The sequence below is a fragment of the Labrus bergylta genome, chromosome 23, assembly GCF_963930695.1.
Source record: "Labrus bergylta chromosome 23, fLabBer1.1, whole genome shotgun sequence".
NCBI lineage: Eukaryota > Metazoa > Chordata > Actinopteri > Labriformes > Labridae > Labrus > Labrus bergylta.
Window position 1 is genome coordinate 7,319,363 of NC_089217.1, and position 26,593 is coordinate 7,345,955.

The 26,593-nt window shown below is 39.9% G+C and overlaps 2 protein-coding genes across 8 annotated transcripts in view; one reads left to right on the plus strand and one right to left on the minus strand.

The window, feature by feature from the left end:
- LOC109997795 (ninjurin-2) overlaps window positions 1–1,956 on the minus strand; it is a 29,465-nt gene extending 27,509 nt beyond the window's left edge. For 4 of the 6 annotated variants that reach the window (XM_020652442.3, XM_020652413.2, XM_020652406.2 and 1 more), the window contains exon 1: window positions 1,692–1,956. In XM_020652442.3, coding sequence (XP_020508098.1) covers window positions 1,692–1,787 — 96 coding nt within the window. In that variant the 5' untranslated portion in view covers window positions 1,788–1,956. The remainder of the gene's footprint in view (window positions 1–1,691) is intronic. The other 2 variants (XM_020652428.2, XM_020652421.2) reach the window with 2 other exon arrangements.
- A 14,053-nt stretch (window positions 1,957–16,009) lies between these two features.
- wnk1b (WNK lysine deficient protein kinase 1b) overlaps window positions 16,010–26,593 on the plus strand; it is an 84,867-nt gene continuing 74,283 nt past the window's right edge. For both annotated transcript variants that reach the window (XM_065951571.1, XM_065951572.1), the window contains exons 1-2: window positions 16,010–16,591; window positions 19,748–21,415. In XM_065951571.1, coding sequence (XP_065807643.1) covers window positions 20,486–21,415 — 930 coding nt within the window. In that variant the 5' untranslated portion in view covers window positions 16,010–16,591; window positions 19,748–20,485. The remainder of the gene's footprint in view (window positions 16,592–19,747; window positions 21,416–26,593) is intronic.

Here is a 26,593-nt window from a genome sequence, read left to right on the forward strand (position 1 = left end):
GATATAATATACTGCAATACCTAGCAGCTGATGGGCCAAATGGAGCTATACATTCTCAGCGTATCTGTGATTAAGGGTGCTACTTTAGACTTTCGTCTTGGCCAATAACCAGTAAATGTGCATTTGAGTGTGTTTTAAGCACCAAGTATGAACAGACTTCTGTTGAAATGAATGAACAGGGGCAGCATTTATGAGTGGTAAATATGGAGGTGGTTGAAAGGTTGGTAAACAACCTTATTTTTGCCGTCATAAAAATGTTCTAGGCACTGCTGCAACTGTCTTTCTGCTAACAGTATCTGAAATGACTGATTGCTATTTGGTCAAATGTACAGGTACAAATTGCATCTAAGAAGTGAATGTGTAGCTTTGTGGTAATAAAAGTGACGGCAATGCATAAGCAAGTACCTTAAACCTGCATTCTGGCTAATGGTCAGGCTGAACTGGTTGCAAAAATAAGTCAGATTGTATAAAAGTGCATGAGAAGAATATGTTGCTTTTCACTTTGATTAAGTAAATACTGTGTTTTCCTATTGAGCTTGTGGTCTCAATCACAAGTGTCATGTCTTTTTCTATGCACCACAATTATATATTGAAAAGTATGGTGTAGGGTATGCTTTTAAGGCGTGCTAATTTGAAAAGTATAACCACGACAACCCCACAATAAAGAGTAAAACAGAAAACGGTGATGGCAAAAATGCCAAACTTGAAGGTTAATAAAAGGTAATCTGAAAAAAAACGATGTCATGCTGGCAATGTCCACTTCTTACAGGACTTGTAACATTATGTCATCATCATCATCAACATGGCCTTGATTAAAAGGATTATGAAAACACTTTCTTTCACATCTGTTTCTATCTAACACAGACCACCAAAGACACAAGCTCTGGCATCTTTAATACATGCAGCTTTGAGTATTCAGTATTAACACTTTTTCGCTGGAGACTGTGCAGCTAAATATAACAGTAACTGATAGTCATGCTGGTCAATGGCAGAAACACTGCTGGCTCTGACACCGATACAGAAGATGAACAGAAACAGACACCGGCATATGTGTGTGGTCTATGTGTATCTTAGTGTGTAGTGGTGCTACATGGATTGGGAATGCTGTCCATATTGGTATAATTGTAGTAAATGATAAGACAGAGGAATGAAAAAAATGCTGATTTGAACAGTGCTTAACAAAACCCAAATTAAAAGAACAAAAAATGTGATTCTTTGAAAATCAGACAAAGTATTAATACCAGAAACAAAACAGCTTTCTAACCCTACCTTGACCCCCTTATCTTGGCATTTGTGAGTACCTTCTCTGTTGACCTGTTGCTGCATTAGTGGACTTTATGAGCCTTTGCACTGAGGCTCTAATTGATATTTGATGGACGTTGTGATCGTAACTTGGTCTCAGAATAGAGTACAGACTCAAAGCTTAGACACACAGCAACCCTCTGATCCTTTACTCTCACACAGGCTAGACATACCACAGCTTTGTGGCAAATTCAGGGCCGCATATAGACCAGAAAGAGAGATGAAAGAGTCAAAGAAAGAACGAGAGGAACAAATAGAGGCTAATGCTGAACAGACAGGATGATTCCCTTTTCTTTCCGAAAGTTTATTTCTAACTTTTTCTATGCCTCTCTAACAGTTTCTTGCTCCGATTCTTTCAATTTTTGCCTTGTTTTTTTTGGTGCACTGACCTGCAAAGGCCCGCTGGCTGGCATGGTGGATCTCAGCGATGTCAGGTCGATGTCTCGGCCCTGATCCCCTCTCTCTGTCTTTCCGAGTCCCTGCATAATACGGCCTGTAGCGAACAAGCAAGCAAGCAAGCACACACACACACTCGTACACTTGAGTCTTGCCCCAACAGCAGTGCAAATGCTAATGTAAGGATGGCAGTGGTGGCTATGAAAGAAAATGACCCTGGATGCCAGGCACCAAGCACCAAGGCCAGGGAGGACAGCGAAAGGGCCAAACAAACGACCTATTCACCCAGTCTTACTCTATTTCTGCCCTATTTCAGCCTCTCTCTCTTTCTATTCTTCTCTTTAACAAATCTTGTTTGTGAAGATGCTGGAATACCAAATCATACTGAAACCTGGCAAATATTGTCCAAGTGTAAAGCTAGTCCCATGTCTGTGACTATATTTGATTGAACAACCACTGGAAACAGTGCACGCCAAGATGCGTCTATTTGTGCTTGTTTGCTCGACAAAAACATTCTGTGGTATTTCTGTTAAGTTAACTGAGGTCAGCCGTTTTCTTGCAAAAGCACTGAGGCTCCACTGTAAGTAGTTAACAGCCTTCTTAACCAGGGGACTCCAGGATTCCTATCAAGTGAGCCAGAAAGATAATCTGAGCACAGGGGACAGGCTTATACCAGGAGTGTTAGAGATGGATATTTAAAAACCTGAGCTAATAAAACTCTAACATCGGCATGGCTACGAACTAGAGATGAGTAACATCCATGAATACAGCAGTTATGTTAACATTAACCCCCTAGAGCAGCTACAAATAAAAAAGTGTCATGAGGTGACTTTTGTTGCTTTGTAAATAAAATTGATGACATTTTGCTTTCGCATGAGACTATTAAAAGAATATGTTTTTAAAATTAAAGTATAGTTATATTATATTATAAGACTGAGGGTGCCAGTGGCCTTGTGGTCAGTGCGTGCGTCCCATGTACGGAGTCTAACAAGTGGGCAGCCCAGGTTTGGTTCCGACCTGTGGCTCCTTTCCCACATGTCTTTCCCTACTCTCTCTCACAGATTTCTGACTCTATCCACTGTCCTATCTCTAAATAGAGGCATAAAAAGCCTAAAATAAACGTTAAAAAAAAGGACTGAGGAGGACTGAGGAGACACAAGAATGTGCTGATGTTTACTTTACAGAGAGAAAGACAGAAAGAGGAGACAGACAAACAGGCAGACAGACACTCAGGCTCCCTAAAATCCCAGAATTAACATGTCTCCATGAGTGGACAGACCAGGAAACTGTCTCATATTGAACATTGAAAACCACAAACACTCACGACTATGACACATCTTAAAATATGTTGTTTTTCTTTGGCCTCATCCTCATGTCACAGAAACAACAGACCACCAACAGTGTACCTAAAACATTCAGAGATACAAAGCTACAAAGCAAGTCAAACACTCATCACACATATAAAGACTGTCCTCAGGGGAAAGAGGGTTGTCAACAGTGATTAAACACTGCTGAAAGCTCATAATCCTCAGAAAAATGATCACCTCAATGGTAGGAATTTCATTAGTTAAAGTGTACCTGAACATCACTCACACACACACACACACACACACACACACACACACACACACACACACACACACACACACACACACACACACACACACACACACACACACACACACACACACACACACACACACACACACACACACACACACACACACACACACACACACACACACACACACACACACACACACACACACACACACAAAGCGTATAAACCTTTGACCCACTGTGTAAAGACTTCTGCTCCAAAAAGGAGTCATACATCTATATTTGGCCAACCGGTTACCTAATATCACGTCACTCATCTGTTACTGCAGGGGGATTTGAAATCCCATCGATGGCTTTCGCCATGCTGGCAATGTTGTCTCACCCTAACTTTCAATCCACCTAACGACAGGCTGAGCGCTGGAGCTGAGGCGGGTTTAAAGCCTCTTGACAACAAACTGCTACACTGCGCCTGCCTGTCAATCAGCTCAGCTACTAACCTTATTCTGAATAAGTCCTTCACCAAATCCAAATGGACAGGTTATCACCCCCCCCCCCCCTCCAAATACAGTGTGGAGACATAAGGTAATCAGACCAATTTTGTTTTTTTGAACCAGGCCGTTATGTTCATTTCTGCAGTTAAAAATTGCTTCTTCTTTTTTTTTTTTTTTCTTTTTTATTAGAAAAAGCACAGTATGGTTTACATTGCACATAACCTTCATTACTTGACAGACTTCCTTGATCCTCATATAGTTATTTGACCATTGTTTGTCCCCCATTCCGCCGGGACTTGGGAAAGACTGGTGCAGAAAGTCTGAGTGTCTTTGTCCATAATGCTTTCCCAAAATGTTATTTTTCTTATAAATCGTGCATTTACTGCAACATGTGAACCACAGAACCGGGGAGCTTACTGTTTCTGAATCAAGCAAAAAGAAAAAAAACAAGATGTAGAGGGTAGGTTTTCACAATTCACAAATAAAATCAGTTAAAGTCCGATCTTACAGGTTTTACATACTCAGTCCATTTAGACCATGTTATATAAAACTTTTCTTGTGCACTCTGAGGGAAAATGTTATCTTTTCCATGACGTAGATCCCATGTATAATTTCCATCCATTCCTCGATGGTGGGTGGGTCTACAAACAAATTGCTTTTTAGAATGGGGTGTGTATGTGACTTCTGGTATACTTCTGCAGCCAGCCTCAAGTGGACGAACTGCAGGATTTAGCTAGCTTCATTTTCATTCATTTATAATTCATAGTGTTTATTCATTTTTGCAATTATTTTATGGTTTAGGGGACTATAAATGATTTCAGACTTTACATGTGTTATTTGGCTCACCCATTCAAAATCTATTGTGCTTGTGGATTCATTTACCTGGAATTTGTTTCCTAAGAAAAGTATCGTATAGCTCATTAGCCCTGATATCTTTTAAAGCACAATTTGGTCTGAAATAGAAATAATAACAAACCATGATACACATTTAAGAAAAAGGCATTTGAAGCAACTATAAAGAGTGTAGTTTTATACATCAAATTACTAAAATTACATTATTATGGTACTTGGTTGATTTTGTTGACAGTTACTCTCAAACAATGGATAACATATTTGCCCTCTTCTGGGTGTTAAAGCAGAAGCATCTGCCCTTTCACTTCCATATTTTCTCTAAATACATTTGCATTGACATGCTTCCAGGAACTCTTAATGTCAGCTGAGTCTTGTTATTTTCCTTTTTGTGGTTTTCCAGAATTACACTTCTGCCGTCTTTGGGGGATTCTGGTTTGTATTGTATGACTACACAGTGTGGCACATATTAATAGGCTGTATGTGTATTGTTTTACTGTCAAGCTATAAATTCAGACTTTATCCCAAAATGAGAGGCCCAAAACAAACTCTCCTGCCCACTGTTTGTTTTTTTCTTTCTGTAATCATTCCTCAAAACTGAACGTAACATGATGAGACTCCAGTTCAGCCAGACCTCCTCATTCTTCGGTTCCTAGAAACAGGGAGTCTTCAGCAGATGCCAATTTGAGTTTTCCAAGTTTTTCCTAGAAAGAATAACTGCATTGTAGATCCATTTTAGCTGTGTTGTAAACAATTTCACTCTCTGTCCTGGCTTAAAGAGATTCACAGAGTGTTAGTTTTTGACAGGTTATTTCTCTAATCCTCAGTCAGAAAAGCTTTCTTTGGTTTGTGCACGTCTATAAACACAGAGAGATGAACAGGCACTTTAGGTTGAAGGCTGTGGTTTTAAAAAGAGAGTTCATCAGGTGCATCCTGGACTGTTTTGGGCATGTTTCAATGTGTGCTTGGATACGTGGAAGAAAAACAGAAGCTGTCAACCCATACCTGTAATTTTCTCTAATCCTTGATAACATGCCTTCAGGGGCTGTGAGCCGCTCTTTCTCTTGATGTAACAATTTTGCTTGACTGTAAATAAAGTTGTGAGAGTTATTAAGAAACCTGCTACACGGGCTTTTGGTGAGCAGTTCCCTTGTCTCCAGAATGGGAAGAACTTTCTTTTGTGTATTTAAGTTATTAATAGCATCCTCTCTGTGAAAGCTGAATGGATTGCTTCGGGCTATTTTACAAAACATTTAATTGTATTTAATTTCCTACAAGGCTGCTGGGTAGACGATAGTAAAACAATGGGATTTACAAGTTCCAGGACATCATAACTTTATTGCTTAAACCCTCATGTGCTGTTTCAAATTATCTTATGCAAGAACTTGAGCCATGACACCGGTTATGAGGTGATAACGAGGGGAAGATGTCTGAAGAACTATTGTGGGAAGGTAATGGCATTTTAAAAACTGTTAGCGTGCCTTTTAAAGATACACTGAATCTTTCCCTGTAAACTCATGGATGCTTTTAATTAAGACTTAAGTATGCACATTTTTTACATTATCTAGCCAGTGACTCAGGGTTTAGTGGTTGTTTGGTGACCACGAAAGCATATGTTGCAGAATGAAGAGGTAGTACAGTGTTGTGAACCTAAATTGACCTCAAGGGAAACCCCAAAACCTCATTGTCCAATCAAATATCAGCAACTTTAGAGGAGTCAAAATACCTTCTACCCATCAAATGGAACTTCAAGAGTATCTACCTGCTGTGTCGTGACGTATTTCCAACTGAAACGGAATAGAACCAAAAATAAATTAAAAGGAGGGAAATAACATCAAGATGAATTTGATTCAATCATTAGCTTCAGCAAAGCTTTTTAATTGGCTGAAAAAATTAGCAACCCCCCCCCCCCTGAGTGCAGGATGTACTGTAAATATTATTTATCTTATTTTTACCTCATTTTATTTATCTATTTTTAACTTATCTTATTTTACTTTATTTTGGTTGTATTGCACTGCGGGACGGAGACAAACGAAATTTCGATTCCACTGTATGTCTGGCATATTTTGAAATTGACAATAAAGTTGACTTTGACTTTGACTTTGAGGATGAGTCTTCAGAGTCTTTCTACAGGAAGAGAAAATAAATTTATTTTTATGTAAAAAGTACTTAGATAATACTTTATTGAAAAATATTTAATATATTTAAACCCAATAAACCTGGGAGGGCGGGGCTTAGCAAGAACTCAAATGAGACATGCTTAATGACGTTTGAGACTTGTCCTGGTCATGTTACAAATGACTTCAGACTTTAACTTTTCCAGAGTGCTAATAATCAGCTGTGACAGCGCATGACACAGTGTAATGAGACTAACCAGGAGACCAGGAGATACACAATCGTCTGTTGTTGTCAGTCTGTCTCCTTGTTGTGCTATCAGTCTTTGTCTCATTCATTTGTACGCTCATTCTCTCTCTCTCTCTCTTGCTGTTATACAAACACACACACACACACACACACACACACACACACACACACACACACACATGCACACCCACACACACACACAAAGATAGGGCTTCGGGAAGTTGGGTACCAGGCTCTGCTGACCTCTCACTCTCCACCTCGTCTGTCATACACACATGCACATACAAGTACACACTAACCACAGAGTGCCAGTCTCTCATTCTGGCTACAGTAAAAGGCCCTTTATACTCTTCAATGTTTCATCATAGTGGCTCAAGCACTCATGAACATACAGACACACACACTCACTCAACAGGTAACCCACTTCAAAATAAACAGAGTGAATTTACAAAGCTAGGAGTAAGATACCAGCTGATACACACACACACACACACGCTGTGATAAAACCAACATTTTACATGCACACAAACACAATTGCAGGAGTAGAGCCCCCTGGGACGCAGGTCTCACCTGCAGCACATCAAAGTGCTCGCTTGTATCTCGAACAGATGAGCAGATGCACATGTGCTTTCATGTATTTCACCTGCTCAGTCATTTTTGTGTATTACAGTTTCTACATTTGTATTTTTTTGTGTATTACAGTTTCTACATTTGTATTTTTTTGTGTATTACAGTTTCTACATTTGTACTTGTTTGCTTTCCCATCGTGTGTCTGTTGAGGACCCGAAACACAACAAATCCTTTGTTCAGCCAAAAAATAATTATCCCTTTATTTCACACAAAAACAAACATGTATAGAAGGAAAACTGGGCTGCTTAAGGATGACATGTTTTACACTGAAATACATCATTTTTTTTGTCTTTTGAAGAGTTGACACAAACGATTGACATGGTGACGAAAATTATATCATTCTCATAATAATCCTTGACATATACCGGCCATCCTGGTTAGTATGATTTAGTATGAGTGGAAAATAGGGGAAACAGTTAGCTTGGCAGGTTGATTGCTAGCAGTAAAGACATTGGCCTCACAAGACAATATGTTCCTGTTTTTTTATCCTTACTAAAACTTAACTACAAAAACAGAAAGTTCTGGTTGTACAGGGAAGTATAAAGTGTATTTATGACATTGGACAAAGTCAGGCGAGCTGTTTCCCCTGCTCCTTTGCTTTAAAGGAGGCTTCACTTAGCATCTTATAGCGTTACCTTCACGATCAACAAACAGAAAGCTCTTGGTAAGACAGTTTCACCGATTTTGTTTTGCAGAGATTCAGATCCTCCTGGTTTTTCATTGTCGTTCTCAAAATGATAAAATTGGATTCAAGGCACTGAAGTAAATCTGGTTCTGTCACAAGACTTTAAAAAATAGGACTGAGGCAAAATGGGTCAACAGCTGATTTTTATCCATTTGTGTGCCTGCTCTAAATCCCTGCTTCTCCTGTTCAACTCTTATACAAGAGGGGAGATGTTTGCACAGCTTTTGTTGTCTTTTAAATTACTTTAATTTCAGCCTTAATTAAAATATTTTGAGGGTGCACACACATTTACTAAGGTAACAATTGAGTAGATCATACAGGCCATGGCTCATTTTCGTGCAAAAGCTCCCTCTAGTCTCTTTTTGGCTTACTTTAACCTCAACCTAACCTCGATCACTGACCCAAAAAACTACTTTTCACCTAATTGGGGACACGGCTTTTGTCCTCATTTGGTCAAGGAGTCTTCAATTATCTGGTCTTCAGTCTGAAATGTGTCCCCAAGAGCAAGTTAAATCATTCCCACACTCTCACACAGACATAAACAACACACCGGGGTTGAATGTTTTGTTTTCCTTTGGTTTTAAAATCATGTCTTCCCAGGAAAACATCACTTATTTGCTTGAGAAACAGGAAATTAGGTTTTTAAAGTTGAACTGCACATAATAAGGAAATGGTGAACTTTCCCTTTTCTCAAATCCACATCAAATTATATGGTAACATTTTCACATTTTATACTCCTTCTTGTAGGCTATAAGCATATTTTGATCGCTCCACATTTGTTTTAACAGGATCTTGCTGCACAGGTTCAAAGTAAGCTGCAGTTTAAGCATGAAAAGAAACTGGAAGAAACAGCTGCTGGCTTAAGAGTTTAACATATCCCGTTACTCTAATAACTACATTTCAAGGTCTTACAGTATTTGTGGCCATTATGCTTTAGACAATGAGGCTTTGTATTCGTGCAAAATGTAGCCCAGAGCACACGCACGCACGCACGCACGCACGCACGCACGCACGCACGCACGCACACACGCACGCACACTAACACACACACACACACACACACACACACACACAGATAATGCCAAGTTGTCTGTGTTACTTTGCTCAGAATAAAGAAGTGGATTTGGGGATAAATCCCAGTAAACTCTGGGATTAAAATCCCTAAACCATGAAGTATTTGCAAATACTCAGTTTAATATGATTCAGATTATAGTTCTGTATTACCACCAACTACAAATACAGCATTTAACCATCTAACCCCACCCCTCAGGGATTTCTAGGCGGTAAAAACAAACAGTGACTAATAATTTGTGGTTAAAAGCCACTGTATGTTGTTAAAAGAAAAACAGTCAACCAAAGCCAATTTTAATGGGTTTACATGAAATTGTTCAATTATCTCCTTTGTTTATTTATTTTCTTTAATCACTCTCCATGTTTAATCATATCTCTCCCTCTCCTCTCCTCTCCTCTCCTCCTTTCTTGTATACAATTACAATACAGACGCAAACCTCTATTCAACGTTCTTCTAACCCTGCAGGGAGAAAGGGAGACAGAGAGAGAGACCTCATTTACGTTAATTGCCTCCAATTTGGACTACAACCAGGGGGAGTGAGAGCATGTGCAAGTACATTTTGTTTAGCCTGTGTAGAATAATGGGTTTCTAACAGGCCTGTGGGGAGACATATGGAGCCACAAGAGCGGAGGAGAAGGTGGTAAATTAAAGTTTAGAGTAAGATAAGATGAAATCAGTCATTCTACATATATAGATGTCACACTGGACTCAACAGTGACACTATCTGGTAGAAGAAGGTACTGCACAATGAGTTGAGGCAGATTTCAATGCAGTACAAGGCCACCACAGTTGAAAAACATACCTCAATACAACATTTTAAGTTCCCTTTTATATGATGTATGAAATTTGAATGACTTTAATTGCTGGAGGCATTTTTCTGGTTAAACAAAACAGTGCCCATACATCATCCTCTTTTCTAATATTGCATTAAAGCACGGCAGATCCAAACTTGTCGCAGCTTTTTCCACCACTCTGTCAAAAATCACACACTTGACAAGAGAGAAAGATAGAATTAGAGAGTGGCATGCAGAGTCACAGAGAAGGGAAGTGACAGGTTCATTTTCGCAACATGAAATCTTCTGAAGCACATCCTCTGACACACACAGACACCCGCACATGTGCAGCGCATACACAGAGTTACTGGCATACCAGTCATAATTTAGAATAGAAGAAGGAAGAGGGAATTAACCTTTTTAAAGAGGCATTTTTTTGTCAGTATGCAAAGCAGAGGAAAAATGACAGGAAATAAGTCAAATTGTTGTCGCTCTAAAGTGAAACTTTTTCTTACTATGCACAGCAGAAGGTGGTTTCAATGATTCTGCAACTAATTTGAATTTTTAAATCACCATTTGTTGTTTTTGTTGTTTAGAAAATGATGAAAATGATTGCTGATTTCCACGTACAGCAGACACCCACACGTACAGCATCTGATTTCTGACTTGTGTCACAGTCACTAACAATTCTGTTTACTTGTTTATGCATAAATTCCTTGCAATGGTAATTTAATGTCAGCTGCAAATGAATTCTGTCGGAGTTATACACGACAGGGATGACAGAAGTAGGAAGGCTGAAAAGACTGACAGCGACAGAAGATAAATTATATGCACGACATTCCCTGTTTTGATTTTCTAGTAAGATAACTATTCTCAACGCTCTGGTCTTCTGAGAAAAACTCCTCAGACACAATGCAGAAAATATCTCAAAGAGAACTACCTTATCTTCGAGAATCGCACCATTTTTCTCAGAACACGAGGGGCATAATTATCCTATCAGAGCTGAGTTTCGAAAGTTCTCCAACCTGTTGTTGCTTGTTCAGATGGACAAATTGTCTCTGACGTCTGTAAGAGGGGTCAACATAGGTCAACATAATTTATCAGTTCACACACACACGCACTCACATACGTACATCTGCAGAAATTTGCAGAAACAAAAAGTGTTAAACGTGCACTGACAGGCTTGGATTTACGGTATGGAGGTAATAGCATGGCCTTTAGGGAAAATGGGGAAATATGTACGTTTAAAATAGACTGACTAATCTGACATTTATCAATAGATTGTTTTTTTTTTCTTCAACATGAAAATGTTTTCTTCCAGAATGGATTGATGGCAGCAGAAGTCTGCAAGTTAGATATGAACAGCAACAAAGCAAGAAGCGGAAGAAAAACTGGAAGTGAGCTTTGTCGCAGATCTTTACATGTATTCAGACAATAAATGCAGCATGTTCTAGAAATGTCTGATATGTTTTTCGTCCAAAGGCATGACGATATTAAATCAAAACCATTTTTGCCAAAGGGAGGAAAAGCAGGGAACAATTTTGAAAGTACAATTTTGGATTCCTGGTATTTTCTTTATTATGTTAAAACATGAGCGAGGGTGCCATTTTAAGGGGAAGGATTTTATTAGGTTGTTGAAGACAGATTGATCAAATAAGCGGATGATGTAAACGTTACTGCCAGAGATGGGCTGGAATTCATGATGGCGTGACATCATTTGTCTGACTTCTGGCAGTAAAAATGTCAACATAAGTCTTAGAAATAATTCAATCCATTATAGATTTCTGTGGGAGATTAAAAAAAGGGAAGGTGGACCAAGATAACCTGATGGAAGCTTAGATTAGAGGAGTTAACGGCTTTAAAAACATTAAGATATAAGAAATTACATTGGCAACCACTTTATCTGCTATGGTTGAATCCCTGGAGTGAGCTTGAGTTTCTTGCTAATTGCTCATGAACAGAAGAAGCGAAGATTTCTCATATCTGAGTCAGCTGAGCATTTTTACCAGCAAAGAGTGGCTCTCGCTTTCATGTTCTTCTGTTTATATATAATAAAGGAAAAGTTTGACATTTTTGAAAAATAGACGTCTCTGCTTTCTCACTGAGGGTTAGGTGAGGGGACCATTCTAAAGTATAAGGCTACAGCCATAAGCCGCTTAGCTTATTTTGGTTTAAACAATCACATTTAACAAAAAAAAAAGCAGAAGTATACTTATGTTACTTTTTGACGAAGGGTAGCTAGGCTAGTTCCCCCTAGTTGTATTTGTGCTAAGCTAGGCTAACTGGTATACTCTCTTGTGCGTTATATTGACAAACCAGGTAAGACTTTGTCATCAATCTTAGCATATACTTTTAATGGAAAAATGAAACAAGCCCAAAATTCCCCGAAGCACAGATTATTCCTTTAATAATCTGTTGGGGGAGTGAGCTTCGCTGTCTCCTACACATGGATAAGAAAAAATGTCTATTTTTCATTTTTCACGGTACACTTCAGGTCATTCTCATCATGCTTCTCTGACAGAAGTCGCTCGAGGGTTTTGTGTGTCAGTATGACTGAGTTGTTCTTGCATGCAGTGCTACACCTCCTGCCTACAGGTGAACCATCCACCAACAGGTCAGAACAGAGAGAGAGAGAGAGAGAGAGAGAGAGAGAGAGAGAGAGAGAGAGAGAGAGAGAGAGAGAGAGAGAGAGAGAGAGAGAGTGAACACATACATGAATCAGCATGATAAAAAACTAAATCATGACAGAACCATGTTGGAGAAAAATGTATTCACCGTGTATTTTATTTTATAGTTTGCCACATGTCTTGTCTGTTAACATAAAGGAGGCTGGCTTTGCGACCTATACTACAGTTGGGGACTGTCTTTGGCTTCACATTTGGCATGTTGTTATGTCGTCCATCTTTGTATACATTCGATAATGACAACATTCAGAACAACACAATAACACAACATCAGAATCTGGCACACAGATTGAAGGTAATATACAAACAGTGCAACAGTTGGTATACCATATTTAGGAAGTTGTAAATAAACTGTATGTATTGTTTAAAATGTTTAATGACCTTTGGAAACGTTATCATCGTCTGTTAAATCCTGACCTGCTGGTTTGTTGTGTGGCAACCTCTGGTACTGTTTGGCCGCCTTGAGCAAAGTGCAGGATGAACATTTGCAGAAACAAGCAAAAGGAGGACCCAACTAACCACAAACACACACACACACACACACACACACACACACACACACACACACACACATTCAGGAACCAAACTGAAAGATTTTTTTTTCTTCTGTGCAGGCTAATATTATACTTCAACAATCATGTGAAGATCCAAAACAACACGCCTATGACCTCCTGACTGGTGAACAAAGGCTGGATTATCTGACTGCCGCAAGTATGAAAACATTCACAGCAGCTCCTTATCATGTAAGGATTGTTTGCTGATAACGCAGCAGCAATACTGAGCAAATTATCTCTCTATTAACAGTGGAAGCTAAGATAACAGCTTTATTTGACAAGATACGGAAATTACAATATAACCCACATTGGTCAGTGGGGTTTGCTGCATAGGCATGTGGTGATATTTATGGCATTTTCACAAAGGTTATTTAAGTCGAAGAACATTTGCATTATACACAATAAGTATGAACTCTGTTTCTTAAGGGAAGATCCTAAAGTTTGGTTAGCCCCAAACGGCTGTTGTGTGTTCTGAATTGGGCTAGCTGTTGAAGTAAAAGTCATTACTCCAAAGAAAAGAGGATGATTGAAGGACCTACACTTGAGAAAGAAGAATTGAGGACCCACTTTAATTTTTGCCAAGTGAAAAATGAACATTCAAATGAGGCTTTCAAACAGTTGAAAGACTGATAGCACATAAGAGACAGTTTGGGCTCAGACTATGAATTTATATTCAAAGCAATATCAGCGAGAAAGTATTTAAAAATAGATTAATCTAGGGTAGGAGCTCTGTTTGGAGTTTCATGCACATGAATGAGAAAATCTTACACATATTCTCTCATCAGGGGAAGCATCTTTGGTGTGTGTTCATTCAGCAGGATTTGGAGCTTAATATTTTGGTCCCCTACTGTCAAATACAAACAGGAAGACCCACTGAGAGAAATGAACAATAGTGTGCGTGTGATGATCAGGGTTTGGAACTGGGCCTTCCTTTATCATGCACTAAATCTGTAAAATACAGGAACTCTTCTTTTTGTTGTGATAAAGTAGATTAATGGGTATGTTTTGATTAGTCTTGTTTTAAACTCAATGTCAGGGGTGTATAGACCTGACAGACACTTAATAACAATAAGTAAACATCATTTGACTACTTTCATTAATTTGGCTTTAAAGGTGCAGTTGTTCCTTGTCATTGGAGGAGTTATAAGATCAGTAAATAAAGGCCTAACTCTAAATAAAGTTACAAGACCCTGCCCACCGTGCACAGCCTACAGCCTACTATTGGGGATTATAAGCAAGCAAATGCCACACACAAAAATAGTAAGACAGCCTCTCTTTGGAAACCCACGGGGTCAAAAAGCATCAATCACAAAGGTTACCTGTTGTTGCGTCAAAACCTGACCGAGACATAAAATAAAAGCATGTTTAACGACATGCATTGGGTCACACATTGCAGCTGTTGACTGATTCGGGAAACCGGAGTTTGCTTTTTAGTATCAATTTCGCCTATAGGCATGAATGAACTTCCGGTTTGACCTGTCAGTATAAAATCATCTTGATCATTTCAATTCAATTCAAAAAACGTTATTTGTCCCCGGGGGGGCAATTCAAAAAAAAAATAACGTGTTGCCAGTCCTTAATGTTCTTTTTTTTAGGCTATATAGCCGTACAAGATTTGATCCAGTGTTTGAAGCTAATGGGGGGTTTCAAAGTGTAGTAAGTCAAATGTTTAATCAATGGTATGCATGATACTAGACCTATTAAGAATAATAAAGCCACATAAATGAAATTGCAAGTTTGAGATATGGCCTGTATAATATAAAAACATTAATAGGCCAAGGTTAGGATGTTGCTTTCCTTGATCATTTTATGTGACCAAATTATTTTTCCATGCATTCATTCAAATAGCCTAATTGAACCACTGACCGCTTCAAACAAATGGGGAAAAACACATAAATAACATGATCATACTACAATTTATTTTTTCATTTCTGCAATAATTTTACATTTTACATTTCATACTGTGATATATTTATTATTATATTTCTGCAATATCTTACATTTCATACGGTGCAATATTTATTTTATATTTCTGCAATATCCATTTATATTCTGTTATGCTACTACCTGTAAATAACTCCTACCATACATTGATCATCCTACCTGAATGAGAGTTCCTTTTTTTTTTAAATTTCTTCTTTTGTTGTCTTTAGCTGTGGATGCTTGCATGTGAATGCACTTTAAAGGTGAAGCCAAATAATTTCGTTGTACAATTGTATAATGACAATAAAGACATTCTACTCTATTCACTTGAGTGCAGTAGCCTATGATAAAAAAAAAAAAGCCCATATCCACACCTCAAAAATAACAACAACAAGGCTATAATTTGAGAAATAAATTGGAGCTGGGTCTTGGGAGCTGCAGAATAACCTCATTAGAGCTTGTGCAGTATACAGAGAGGATTTTGTATGCCAGGCTACCTAAAAAGCACTAATGACAATATTGATAAAGCTTTGGATGAGTTATATGAATTAAGTTTTCGTTGTTATGCAACACACACGGCTCATAAAATTGGCTATTGTATTTTAATTTGGGAGAATCCTTCAATGTCCGGTTTTCACTTGGGTTAACAGCTTTGAGCTTGACGTGGCTCCTCTGTGTGAAAGCCTTACCGCCGCCTTGTCGAGTCATCGCCAGAGAAGAGCACAGAGCAGACTGAGCCGTGGTCCGGAGGCTCGAAAACGGGGAATAACTGGGGATTACGGTGAATTTATTGCACCACGCAAGGCGAGAGGAGCGAAATGTTGGTTACCGGAGCGGATTGGACTCTGACGCTGTTACGGATATAGCATCTTTGAGTGAGACTTTGCCTGTTTTGCTTGCCGGTGCAGACCCGGACACAGACAACACAGAGACAGAAAGAAGTACCGGAGCCGCCGCGACACCAGCGAGCGAACTTGGCTTCTCTCTGCTCCGGTGGGAGGTGTCTGCTGTCGGCTGTGGCTCGCTGCACGCACCGCCACCGGCTTTGCTGCTTGGACCTTTTTGAAGTTGAGCCTGTTGCAGTTGTAGCCAAGTTGTATCTTTTGTAAATAGCTTCTTCTTTTTTTTTTTTTCTTTTTTTTTTTAGGGCTTTTCGACAACCAACTGTGGCTTTAATGTGACGCACTATACTGACATTATTGCGGTGTGTCGGAGCGGACCCCCTCTGCAGAGGAGTTAAATGCTTTGAAACCAAGTTTTACTTTTCACATTTCTACGGTGCCAACGCAGCCCACACAGATGTAAGAGGTAATGGTGCATTTTTTTTATTTTTTTTATTACAATGCTTTATCCAAATCGTGACCAGTTATTGCTTATGTCTTGTTTTGCCTGGAGGCGAAGTAAGCTGCAGTGCTTCGTTTTTTTTGAGTTTCCTCAACAGGCAGCAATGAACCCCATCTCTGCAACAGTTAAGGGTATTTAAAAGTCGTTTGCACGCTTTTAAGTCTAGTGAGTTGATTTTTTTTTTTTTTTACTCATGCTAGAATAACATTTTTACACAGCATGAAGACACAGCTGCTCATGAATTCGTCTACCGGTATGTCAGTAATAAACTCCTTACTCGGGAGTTTGAATTGCTCCTGTGCTCACTTTAATAGGATGAACATGTTTTTTTTTTCATTAGACTTCAACGAGCCTAATGTAACAAATGGATTTGGTTCAAGCATACAGCATACACTGGAGATGTGTTGAATGTATTCACAAGAAAGCCTTTAATTTACTTACACCTATTTAAAACATAATCACGTTTGAACATTTGGGTTTCGCCGTGATAGCCTAAGTAACAGCATTTGAGCACAATTTACTGTTTAATATTGTTAATTCTGTGTAAATGCTAAAAAAAATACGTTTTTTTAGGTGTGAAATTTGAGCATTTATTAGTATATCATGAGTTAGAGAGAGCAGTTTTAGCTAGTTAATGACAACCCTAATTGCTGGAAGCAGCACACCTGTGGTAATCTGTGGCGCACTTTGCTTTGATCTAATCTGTCACTGCTGTTTATATGCTACACTTAAAAACCTTTTAAAATTGAAATATAACGTGTGGCCTATTTACCTATCTGTTTTCATGCTGCCTGAACAACACCCCCTAGCTGTTGAGAACTCATCTGCTAATTATGCTGTCATACTAAATAAAATAAAAACAATAAAAATACAGATGTTTCTCACCAGCTGTATGCGCTTGAATTAATTTTGACCATCATTTTAGTTTAATGACCCCCAAAATTATAAATAGTCCTACAGCAAACAGCCTCAGCACAATACAGAGTGTGAAAAGGGGGAATAAATTGTGATTTATAGATGATCACACCTTCCTTAAAGTAGGATTGCTGTCTCTTACTGATGTGATCAGGCTAGTCTCTTTAACTGACGTCATCGTCATATTGCTCAATGTAACTTATCAAGTAGAGTTATTCACTATGATCTACACCTGGACTGGAGCTTACGACATCTGGTTGACTTCCCTTAAACCTGTAGGGCGGCCAGGTGCCATTAATTGTGTAATAATGTCATAGGAATTATTTTTCAAAGAAATACTTAAAACCTGTTCTTCACATACACGTGTTCAGGTAATTCAACAGCCTATTACGTGTCAGGACAGACTTCTTTGTTATTGAAGTATAAACAAGCGGTCATTTAACTCAGTGGAGTTTGAATGTACCTCTGACATGTTTCATATTTTGCCAAGAATGTTGACTTACTTACAGCAGATCCTTTTGGGCCGACGTTGCAGCTGTGGTTGATGGGGTTTATAAATATGAGAGTGGTTTTTCACATTTTTCTGACACACTGGCATGTTGAAGTGGCCTTGAGCATATTTAATCCTCATCCATTGGGGACAGATGGAAAAAAGAAACTCTTGAGATGAAATTTGGGCGGTTATTATGAGTATTTTTTTGTGTGTGTCCGTGTTGTTAACCCCCGTGCCTTCCTTGACCATTTTGGTCATTTTAGGATTTTTTTTCTGTATTAATTTTTGGCCATGATCATTCCCCACCCTCACACACACATGCAGACGCAGGTATGCTTGTGCATGCATGCACACTAATTAAATAATTTGAAATTGTATATTTTACCCGTACCCCAAAAAAGTAGTTCAGTTTTCAACCAAACTTTATCATTAAGTGAATTGAAATGAATGAAAGTGTAAGTTTTCACACGACAGCAACAATGTAAGTGTCTGCTGCTCTGTAAAGACACACTGTTTATGAAGTTTGACTTAAGTGCTTTTAGTCTTTACATGGAGTTACTTATTCTGCTTCAAGCCTTTAAATTCTTAATATTACTATAAAATAATTGTATGCTGTTGTGTTCTTTTGTGCTACGTAATATGCCTTAACCACCTCCAGGGACAGTCCCCTGTCTCTGGCGTCCTTATTTTGGGGATCTGAGCTGAAAAGTTTGGGAACCCCCGATGTAAAACACAAATGAAACAGAAAATAATGTGAATGATTTCAAACATAAAACAGCAAAGCAAATAGCTGTTTCTCTTTTCCTCTCGAATGGTAACAGAATTAAAGCTTTCGGTTGTAGGGGAAATTACAAATTGATTCTGCATATTTCCTAACTTGCAGGTAAATGTTTTTCTTTATAATGAAATATGCAGAACACTTCTAAGCTTTGCTCAGATATATATGAAGTCACTTGCAGTGGTTTCATCGCTGTGCCCATTCCCTCTCATGTTAAGCTGCTGAGTTGCCACAGGGTAGCTGGACCTGGAGGTCAGCCGTGCTGTGGTGACTTTGGGCTAAATTTGGATCGTGGAGCAATTAGACGCACACTCCGCTGCATTACTCCAGTGCTTACTACACATGGATGATTGCGAGTGAGATGGGATGCAGATATCTTTTTGATGTTAACAAGCTTGAGTTGGTGATTAAAGATAGTGTACAGGTTCAACTGCAGCCCATTACTCACTGATAAACTCCTTTACTAAGAGTGCAGAAGTGGAATCACTTAAATCTGAGCCTGAATTGGGGTTAAATAATCACTTTTTAGTCCATGATTCTTTACTTGTTGTTTTGATGCTGACCCAGTTTCTCCATTTTACCAGGCAACCAGGAAAATAAAATGAGGCTTTGATCTTTGCTTAGTGGTTGAAGAGCTGACAGATTTGTAAATTGTGGCAGATGTTGGCTGGTGTTCATTTCCCACCCTGCTTCTTTCACTTATACATATCATCACTGGTCAGATTGTGGTAACTTGTTACACTTTTTCTGACGGCTTGTATTTTATTCCATCAGCCACCTTGACAGGAAACAAAGTGTCATTTTGGGGTCCCTTGTAGGGGGTTGGCCCAGTTAGAAGTAAATTGAAAGCAGATGTAATGTATGGTGGTCACATTTGTATACTAAGTTTTGTTTTATCTAACACACATCTTTATTCTTTCTCTTTTATTTACAGGGAAAAGGTCAGAAGCAGATCAAGCTGGGCCAGGCAAGGCCAGGCTAGGCCTACCTAGCCTTCTGTCTGGCCTTACCAGACAGGCCAGTGACCTCTCCAGAGGGTCTCCAACCATCATTTGACCTCACCAGACTTCCAAGTAGAGCTTTAAGGATTAAAAATTCCAGTTATATTCTGTCTTATCAGCCTTGGGGAGGCCACACTGGTCTGCTGGATCTCAAATCCTTCCATGTCGTGGTCGCTCCTACCTGGATGTTGGCAGCAGGATGGATTCAGGTGTTAATTTGACGTTTATCACTTCATTGCAGTGCTTGCATCCCCCCTCCCTCTACTGCCTTTCAACCTGCCCCTCCCCAATCTCGAAGAGAAGGCCCCTTCCTCTCTCTCGGGGCTTCCCAGAGCCCTGTTCAGAAGGGCCTTGTAGGAACTGTAGGCTGTCGTTCTGAAACTGCTGGCATTGAAAAGAGGAAGAAGAGTTAATAAATCTTTGCCTAAAAGAACACAGCACAATGAAAATGTCTGGATTCAATAGATTTGATTGAGCTTTATTTCCTGTAATCCACCCCCTTTAGTCTTCTCTGGAGTTAGATAAGAGGCTGGATAGTTTTTGATTTGAAAAAGAAACTTGCTAGTTGAGTAGTGCGCCAATTTACACATAGATTGGTAATAACTCACATAAAACAAATCCTTGTTCATACTTACAGAAGTTCTCTGTTTTGGTCCAAGTATTTAGGAGGAATGTCTGAAAGCAGCAGCAGCAGCAGCAGCAGCAGCAGCAAAGTAGTGAAATTCATTGCTCCGGCCCCCCCTTCGGCCTCTCCCTGTCCATCACCCCAGTCCGTCCACAAAAATGTGAACGGTGCTGCCAGTTCAGACACACATGTGGTAGAAAAGCTGGGTGGACAACCTGAGGTCCAACGTCGACGCCACACGATGGATAGAGACTCTAAAACAGCCGAGCACCGCTTCTTTCGCCGGAGTGTCATCTGTGACTCTAATGCCACAGCATTGGACCTCCCCAGCAAAGCGGCATTGATACTTACGTCACCTCCAGACTGTGAGGGGCTTCCCACCTTTTTCCCTCCACAAATCTCTGGTCCTGGACCTCAGGTAGGAGATGCTGAAGGCGGGGAGGTCCAAAGCATAAACCTCCAGCCTGGTCTCGGGATATGTCGGGCAGTTTCGGAGGGGGACTTTAGAAATGCTGAGGTAGATTTAGGTGAAACCAGTAGCACCGTTGCTGTTCCCATTTGCAGTGGTGTTGAGCACAGTGCAGATAGGGCAGTTAAAGAGCCCACCCCGACAGTATTGGATGTTACAGAAAAAACAGTTGGAAAACAACCTGATGTCACGTTGCATCCAGGGGACAGACAACAGGTAGTAAAAGATGTAAAAGAGGCGGACTCTGGTAGTGCTAGTAGTCCAACTGAGGAGAAAGAGAGGGAGACGGAGGAGGAGAAGGGGCTCGCAAAAGCCCGGGCAGAGCAGAGGGAGGCAGAGAAACGAGTGCAAGACGACATAGAGGAGGTGGAGACTAAAGCTGTTGGGACTTCACCAGACGGACGCTTCCTAAAATTTGACATTGAGATTGGAAGAGGTTCCTTTAAGACAGTGTACAAGGGACTGGATACAGAGACGACAGTGGAAGTGGCGTGGTGTGAACTTCAGGTGAGTCCAAGCTAAAAATGAGTCATTGTCTCTCCTGCATCCGGGCTCTGTTTCATCCTGCTCGTCATGCTTAGTATTTCATTAAGTGTCATTTTGTGGTTGATGTTGACCACAAAGTAACACAAGTCCATCCAGGTGCTGAATTCAACTTTTCATTTCTTTCCTGTCCTCCTTTAAACTTGAGATGACTGATATTTGATAACTTCCCTTCCTCCAGGGTGCTATCTTATAGAAATGTTCATGATGTGAGATCACAATGGGATCTAGATTGAGATATTTGTGCATATGAAGTCATGGCCTAAGCTACATGTTGTTGAAACCTTTGTTTTTGCTCCATCTTAGATAAAGCATTATTACCATGACCAGCTTTCCAGAAGACATCATTTTACACAGATGTTTCTTATCATGGAGATATTTCTCTGTTACTAAGAGGCTATTTGTCTCTTAGGTTGTGTGTCACGAGTTAAGATTGCATTTCAATGTGAGTGCTTTGTTACATTGGCATCACAATGGCTGTCAAACTGTTGTTTACCCCATGAAAGATAGATTCTACCTCCAGGTCAGGCATTAAATTTGCAAGATGAGCTGTCTCTCAGCGAAGGGCACTGCTTGAAAGTTTCAGGTTGGCTGGTTATTGTCTTTGTCTGGCAAGCTACTTGGAAAGTGAAAAGGGGCCAAGCTACCTGTTACTATATGTTAGATGAATAGAAAATCCAGCTTACTGAAACAGTGTTTTTATATTATCTTTTACAATCAATCATTAACCTGTTTTTGCTGTATTCTTACATTTGATCTTTCGAGGGTCTCTGATATTATTGGCAGTTCTTTTTTGATGTGTGTGAGCGGATGCTGTGGTGCTTCAGATAACCACAAACACAAGTTCCATAAATAGGTGATGTTTGATGTTTTTTTTTAGAAGTGCACCAAAAGTTAAACAGTCAGGCTTATGAGCCGGGGCGTTGGATAGTCTAGCGGTTATGTTGTGCGCGCCACATGTACAAAAGCTAGCGGCCTCAAGCTAGCGGCCTCGTCCCAGCGTCCGCGGGTTCAAATCCACCGTCGGCCCTTTGCTGCACATCATACCCCACAAAAAAAAGTCCTGACTCTCTTCAGCTGTCCTGTCCAATAAAGGCCGTAATGGCCAAAAAATAACTTTAAAATTAACTAGTTATCTAATGACCTGCGACTGCCTCATCAGACTGCCTGGTAAATTTAGGGTGAGGGTGGTGAAAACATGACATTGTTTTATCTCTCACCTACCTCTGGTACCCTTGTGCAAGACAGAAGACTTCCTACTGTAGCTGCAAAAAAGAACTGCCTCTTAACCACATCTAGAGACATGAGAAAGGATGGTATACAGTCAGCCACATGATGCTGTTGCTACATTATGGTTGCACTGATGCAACTTCTGCAGAGAGCGTGTCAGATAGAAAGAGGGACAGAAAAAAAAGTTTGTTTTTGCAGCTTGTCTTGTTGACAAGAAGGCACAGAGACACGGAGAGGTGTGTTCGGTAGTTGGAGATGTAGAATAACAGTCGGAGTTAGTCATATGACATTCAGTCCTCTGACTGACTTTGCAGAAAGTTTAGTGGAGGAAGAAAACATAGACATGGACTCACGTGGAACTGCTTTCCCTGATAAACACTTGTTTTTCTGTTTTGTGTTGTTTTGCAGAGAGAAAGCCCTGCGTTACCGTTAAAATAAAGCTGAAATAATCAATTGTTTTCCTTAGCTTTTAACTTTCTTTGATGACTGAAATTGAAATGCATTAGAACAAGAAAAATGAAACCACATGAGGCTGTGTAATTGAACATTTCCCTTGCAAACCTGCATGTGTTAAAATTCCTCAGTTAGGGTTATTTTCCTCTGGGAGTGAACCATGTTGTCCTCATCTCCATCACAAGATGCTTTGCGAGTCTTCCTGAATCCCAGGAGCTAAAATCAGTTTCGCCTGATGCCCTGCATCTTGGAAACGGCAGTTTGTTCATCCAAAAACACATGCCCAGAGCCTCTGCCAAGCTTTCTCTCTTTGTCAAACATGCCTCTTTCTGTCTTTCTTCTGGTTTCTCTTGAAACCCTGTGATTGTTGAATGTGTTCTGGGTCACTAGAGGTCTTTCTTCATGTCAGAGTAAGACACTGAAAAGGTCTCTAGTGGTGATTTCTAAAACATGTTTGATTAAATAATAAGAAACTGTCTGATACAGAATTGTATTGCACAAACCCTGGATTACTGGCATAAAAATGTCCATTAAACATTCAGGTATTGAAAGCCAGTGGTGACTAGACTACATACATGCAGAGACAAGTACTCCTTTACAGAGCCTGGCTGTAATCCTGTGTGTGTGCATGTGTGTGTGCATGTGTGTGTATGTCAAAGATGACTGAGCAACTGCTGACATGTGGCAGAATGGTGAGAGTAAAGTTACACACACACACACACACACACACACACACACACACATGCACACAGACACACTCATGACAACCAATCACATTGACACACTGGGTGGGCACGGGAACAAGAGATCTGTGGGAGACACGATCATCTGGAACTCGTTGGTTTTTCTTGCACATCAGTGTATGAGTGTCTTTTTTTTTTTTTTATCACTTTGACTCTCATATGCATACTTAACCCAGGTTGTTTAAATTCTACTGTCTGTCTGTGTGTGTGTGTGTGTGTGTATCTGATTCAGAGATGGATTTGAGGAGGTTGTGTCTTTGGCATCTGATCTGTAGCAGGTTAATGTCTTATTCCAGGAATTCAGGGATGGATGGAAACAGAGTAACAGTAAAAGATAGAAGATTGTTGGTTTAAGCAATAAGGGAAAATAGATTGATGAATAGATAGAAGCCGTGGAGTTAAAGAGCAGAAGGGTACTCAACAGCTTTTCTTACGGTGCTATGTTAAACAGAATGGTGGATGATAGCTTTAAAAGAAAATCGGACACAGTTCTCCTTGAATATCAGACTTATTAAGGACATATTAAATAGAAAGCATTTTGATTTGGTCAGACGAAACAAGCTTTTTCATCATTTTAGCCTCTCAGGGAACGATGTTGCTGGTCTCAGCAGTTAGCCGTTTAAGTGAAGCACATAATACAAAAATCACGCTACCATTTTAGGACATATTTGCATACATGGGTTATCAAACTGACATGGTGTTAAGATCGAGTCAGTCTTGTGAAGTAACTGAAAAGAGAAAAAGTTGTGAGTGAAAGGAGAAGAGTCTAGTTCCCAGCAATGGCGGGAGGAGGGGTACAAGTCAAAGTTCAGCCCCCGAGCATCCTATGTAATCTCTAGGAGTCTGTTCTGTGTTCAGCTACCATTGGACGAGGGGCTAGAGTCATAAATGAAGAGCAAAAGGTGGATAGGAAATTGCAGAAAAACTAAAGCTCAGTGTCAAAAAATGCTTCAAGGACAGGCGGTTGTGGGACGGGTCATGAGCGGGAGTTTAGGAAAGCAGGATCTGGTCGTGGAGGGGGTTCCACAGAAGAAGAGAAGTGGGAAATGATGGGAGGAGGGAGGGAGGAAAAAGTTAGAGAAAGACAAAGGGAGGAGGAGGGACAGGAGTATAGAAACTGAGGGCCCCCAAAAAAAGAGGGACCCTGTGTGTGTGTGTGTGTGTGTGTCAGTGTATGTGTGTGTGTGACCTTAGGCTCTTGGCTCCACTGGCAATCAAAGAGTTTGAAATTTCTCTCTCAACAGAGGAGGATTAGCCCCCTCCTCACACACACATACAAGGACACACACTTTGAGGCCTTCAAGGCTCTCCTTAAATAACGGTCATTCACTCAGGGCCATTAGAGGGAAAATGGTCGGAGACATATGCAAGTATTTCACCCACTCAGGCTGCTTGTGTCGTCTCATAGAAACATGACAGGTTGAACCAGGAGTGTTTTTACAATTTTATATAGTTTTGCAAACTACTGTCCTACAGAGGGAAATTTTAAAATCTTTTCACATTTGTCTCCTGACATGGAATTAGAATTTTGCATCGATCAAGGCTAATAATGTGGCTCACACTGTCCACATTTAGCATTGCAGCGTCCAATTTTAACCTGCTACATGTCCTGAACTCTGTCCACGTGATGGAAAAAGGCCAGCGGGATGGAGAAGATCATTTTTGGGGAGGAGGCAAAAAAAGAGTCAAAGACATATTTGTTGAGATTGTTTAAAAGGTATTTATAGTGTTATATCCCAAACACAGTTTCACTTAACAATGGAGTATCTGTTTTAGTGTCTCTGCAGATTGGAACAACAAGCAAATACTGTTATTGAATGTTGGATAAATCACCTTTCAAAAATGAAATTTGTTTGGGCATAAGACAATCTGCTGCTTAAACTCTTAGGTCAGGAGTTATCATACTGTTTGACCTGGTGAAATATTTCACAGGACTAAATGCGGCATCCTGCATTTTAGTGAAATATAAATATCTAAAGATTTCTCCCATGCAGCAGAGCTGAGGTGAAACATCCAGCCCTTTCAGGGGTTCCTATATCCCTGACAAAACAGCCAGAAGACGCTGTGTCAAGCCTTCAGTCTACAAACCCTATTCCCTCACTGCTGATTGATTCTGACGTAACAGCCACCCTCCCAAAACACAGACATACAGCTCCATACAGACCCTAATTAATAAGTCTGCATTGTCAGCATTTTCTAAAAATCTGGCTTAAGTAGTTAACCCAGTTCCTGTTCCGTATTAGCAATACGCTAATGTCTATGTGTTTAGCTGTATGTCTGTAAATGAGTTAATATGCTTAAGCAGAAGGGATGTGGTTGTTAACACACACAAAATACACATGCAGCTTTCTTCAGGGATTGTTAACGTATTCATTCTGCTGAGCTGAACTGCACATGAGCACAACTGTTAAATAATAAAACAACCTTAAGTGGAAGTATTTTTTCAGAATTCTGGGATATTTCCTGTTTTCTTTCTAATATTTAAGTTTAGTTGACGACACGAGTAGTTAAAACGCAAATCTGGAATTAGCACTTTGTCCGCTCTGCTCAAAATAACCACCAAACACTAAACAGTTGTTGATGAATGGCTCGTCAGTATGCACAGATCGGCTATCAATCTTGATGGTAACATCCCTCATAAATCTGTTTTGGTTTTTTAATAACTGTCTGTAAAATCTGTAAATGTTGCATCTCAGCTTGGGAATCTAGCAGTCAT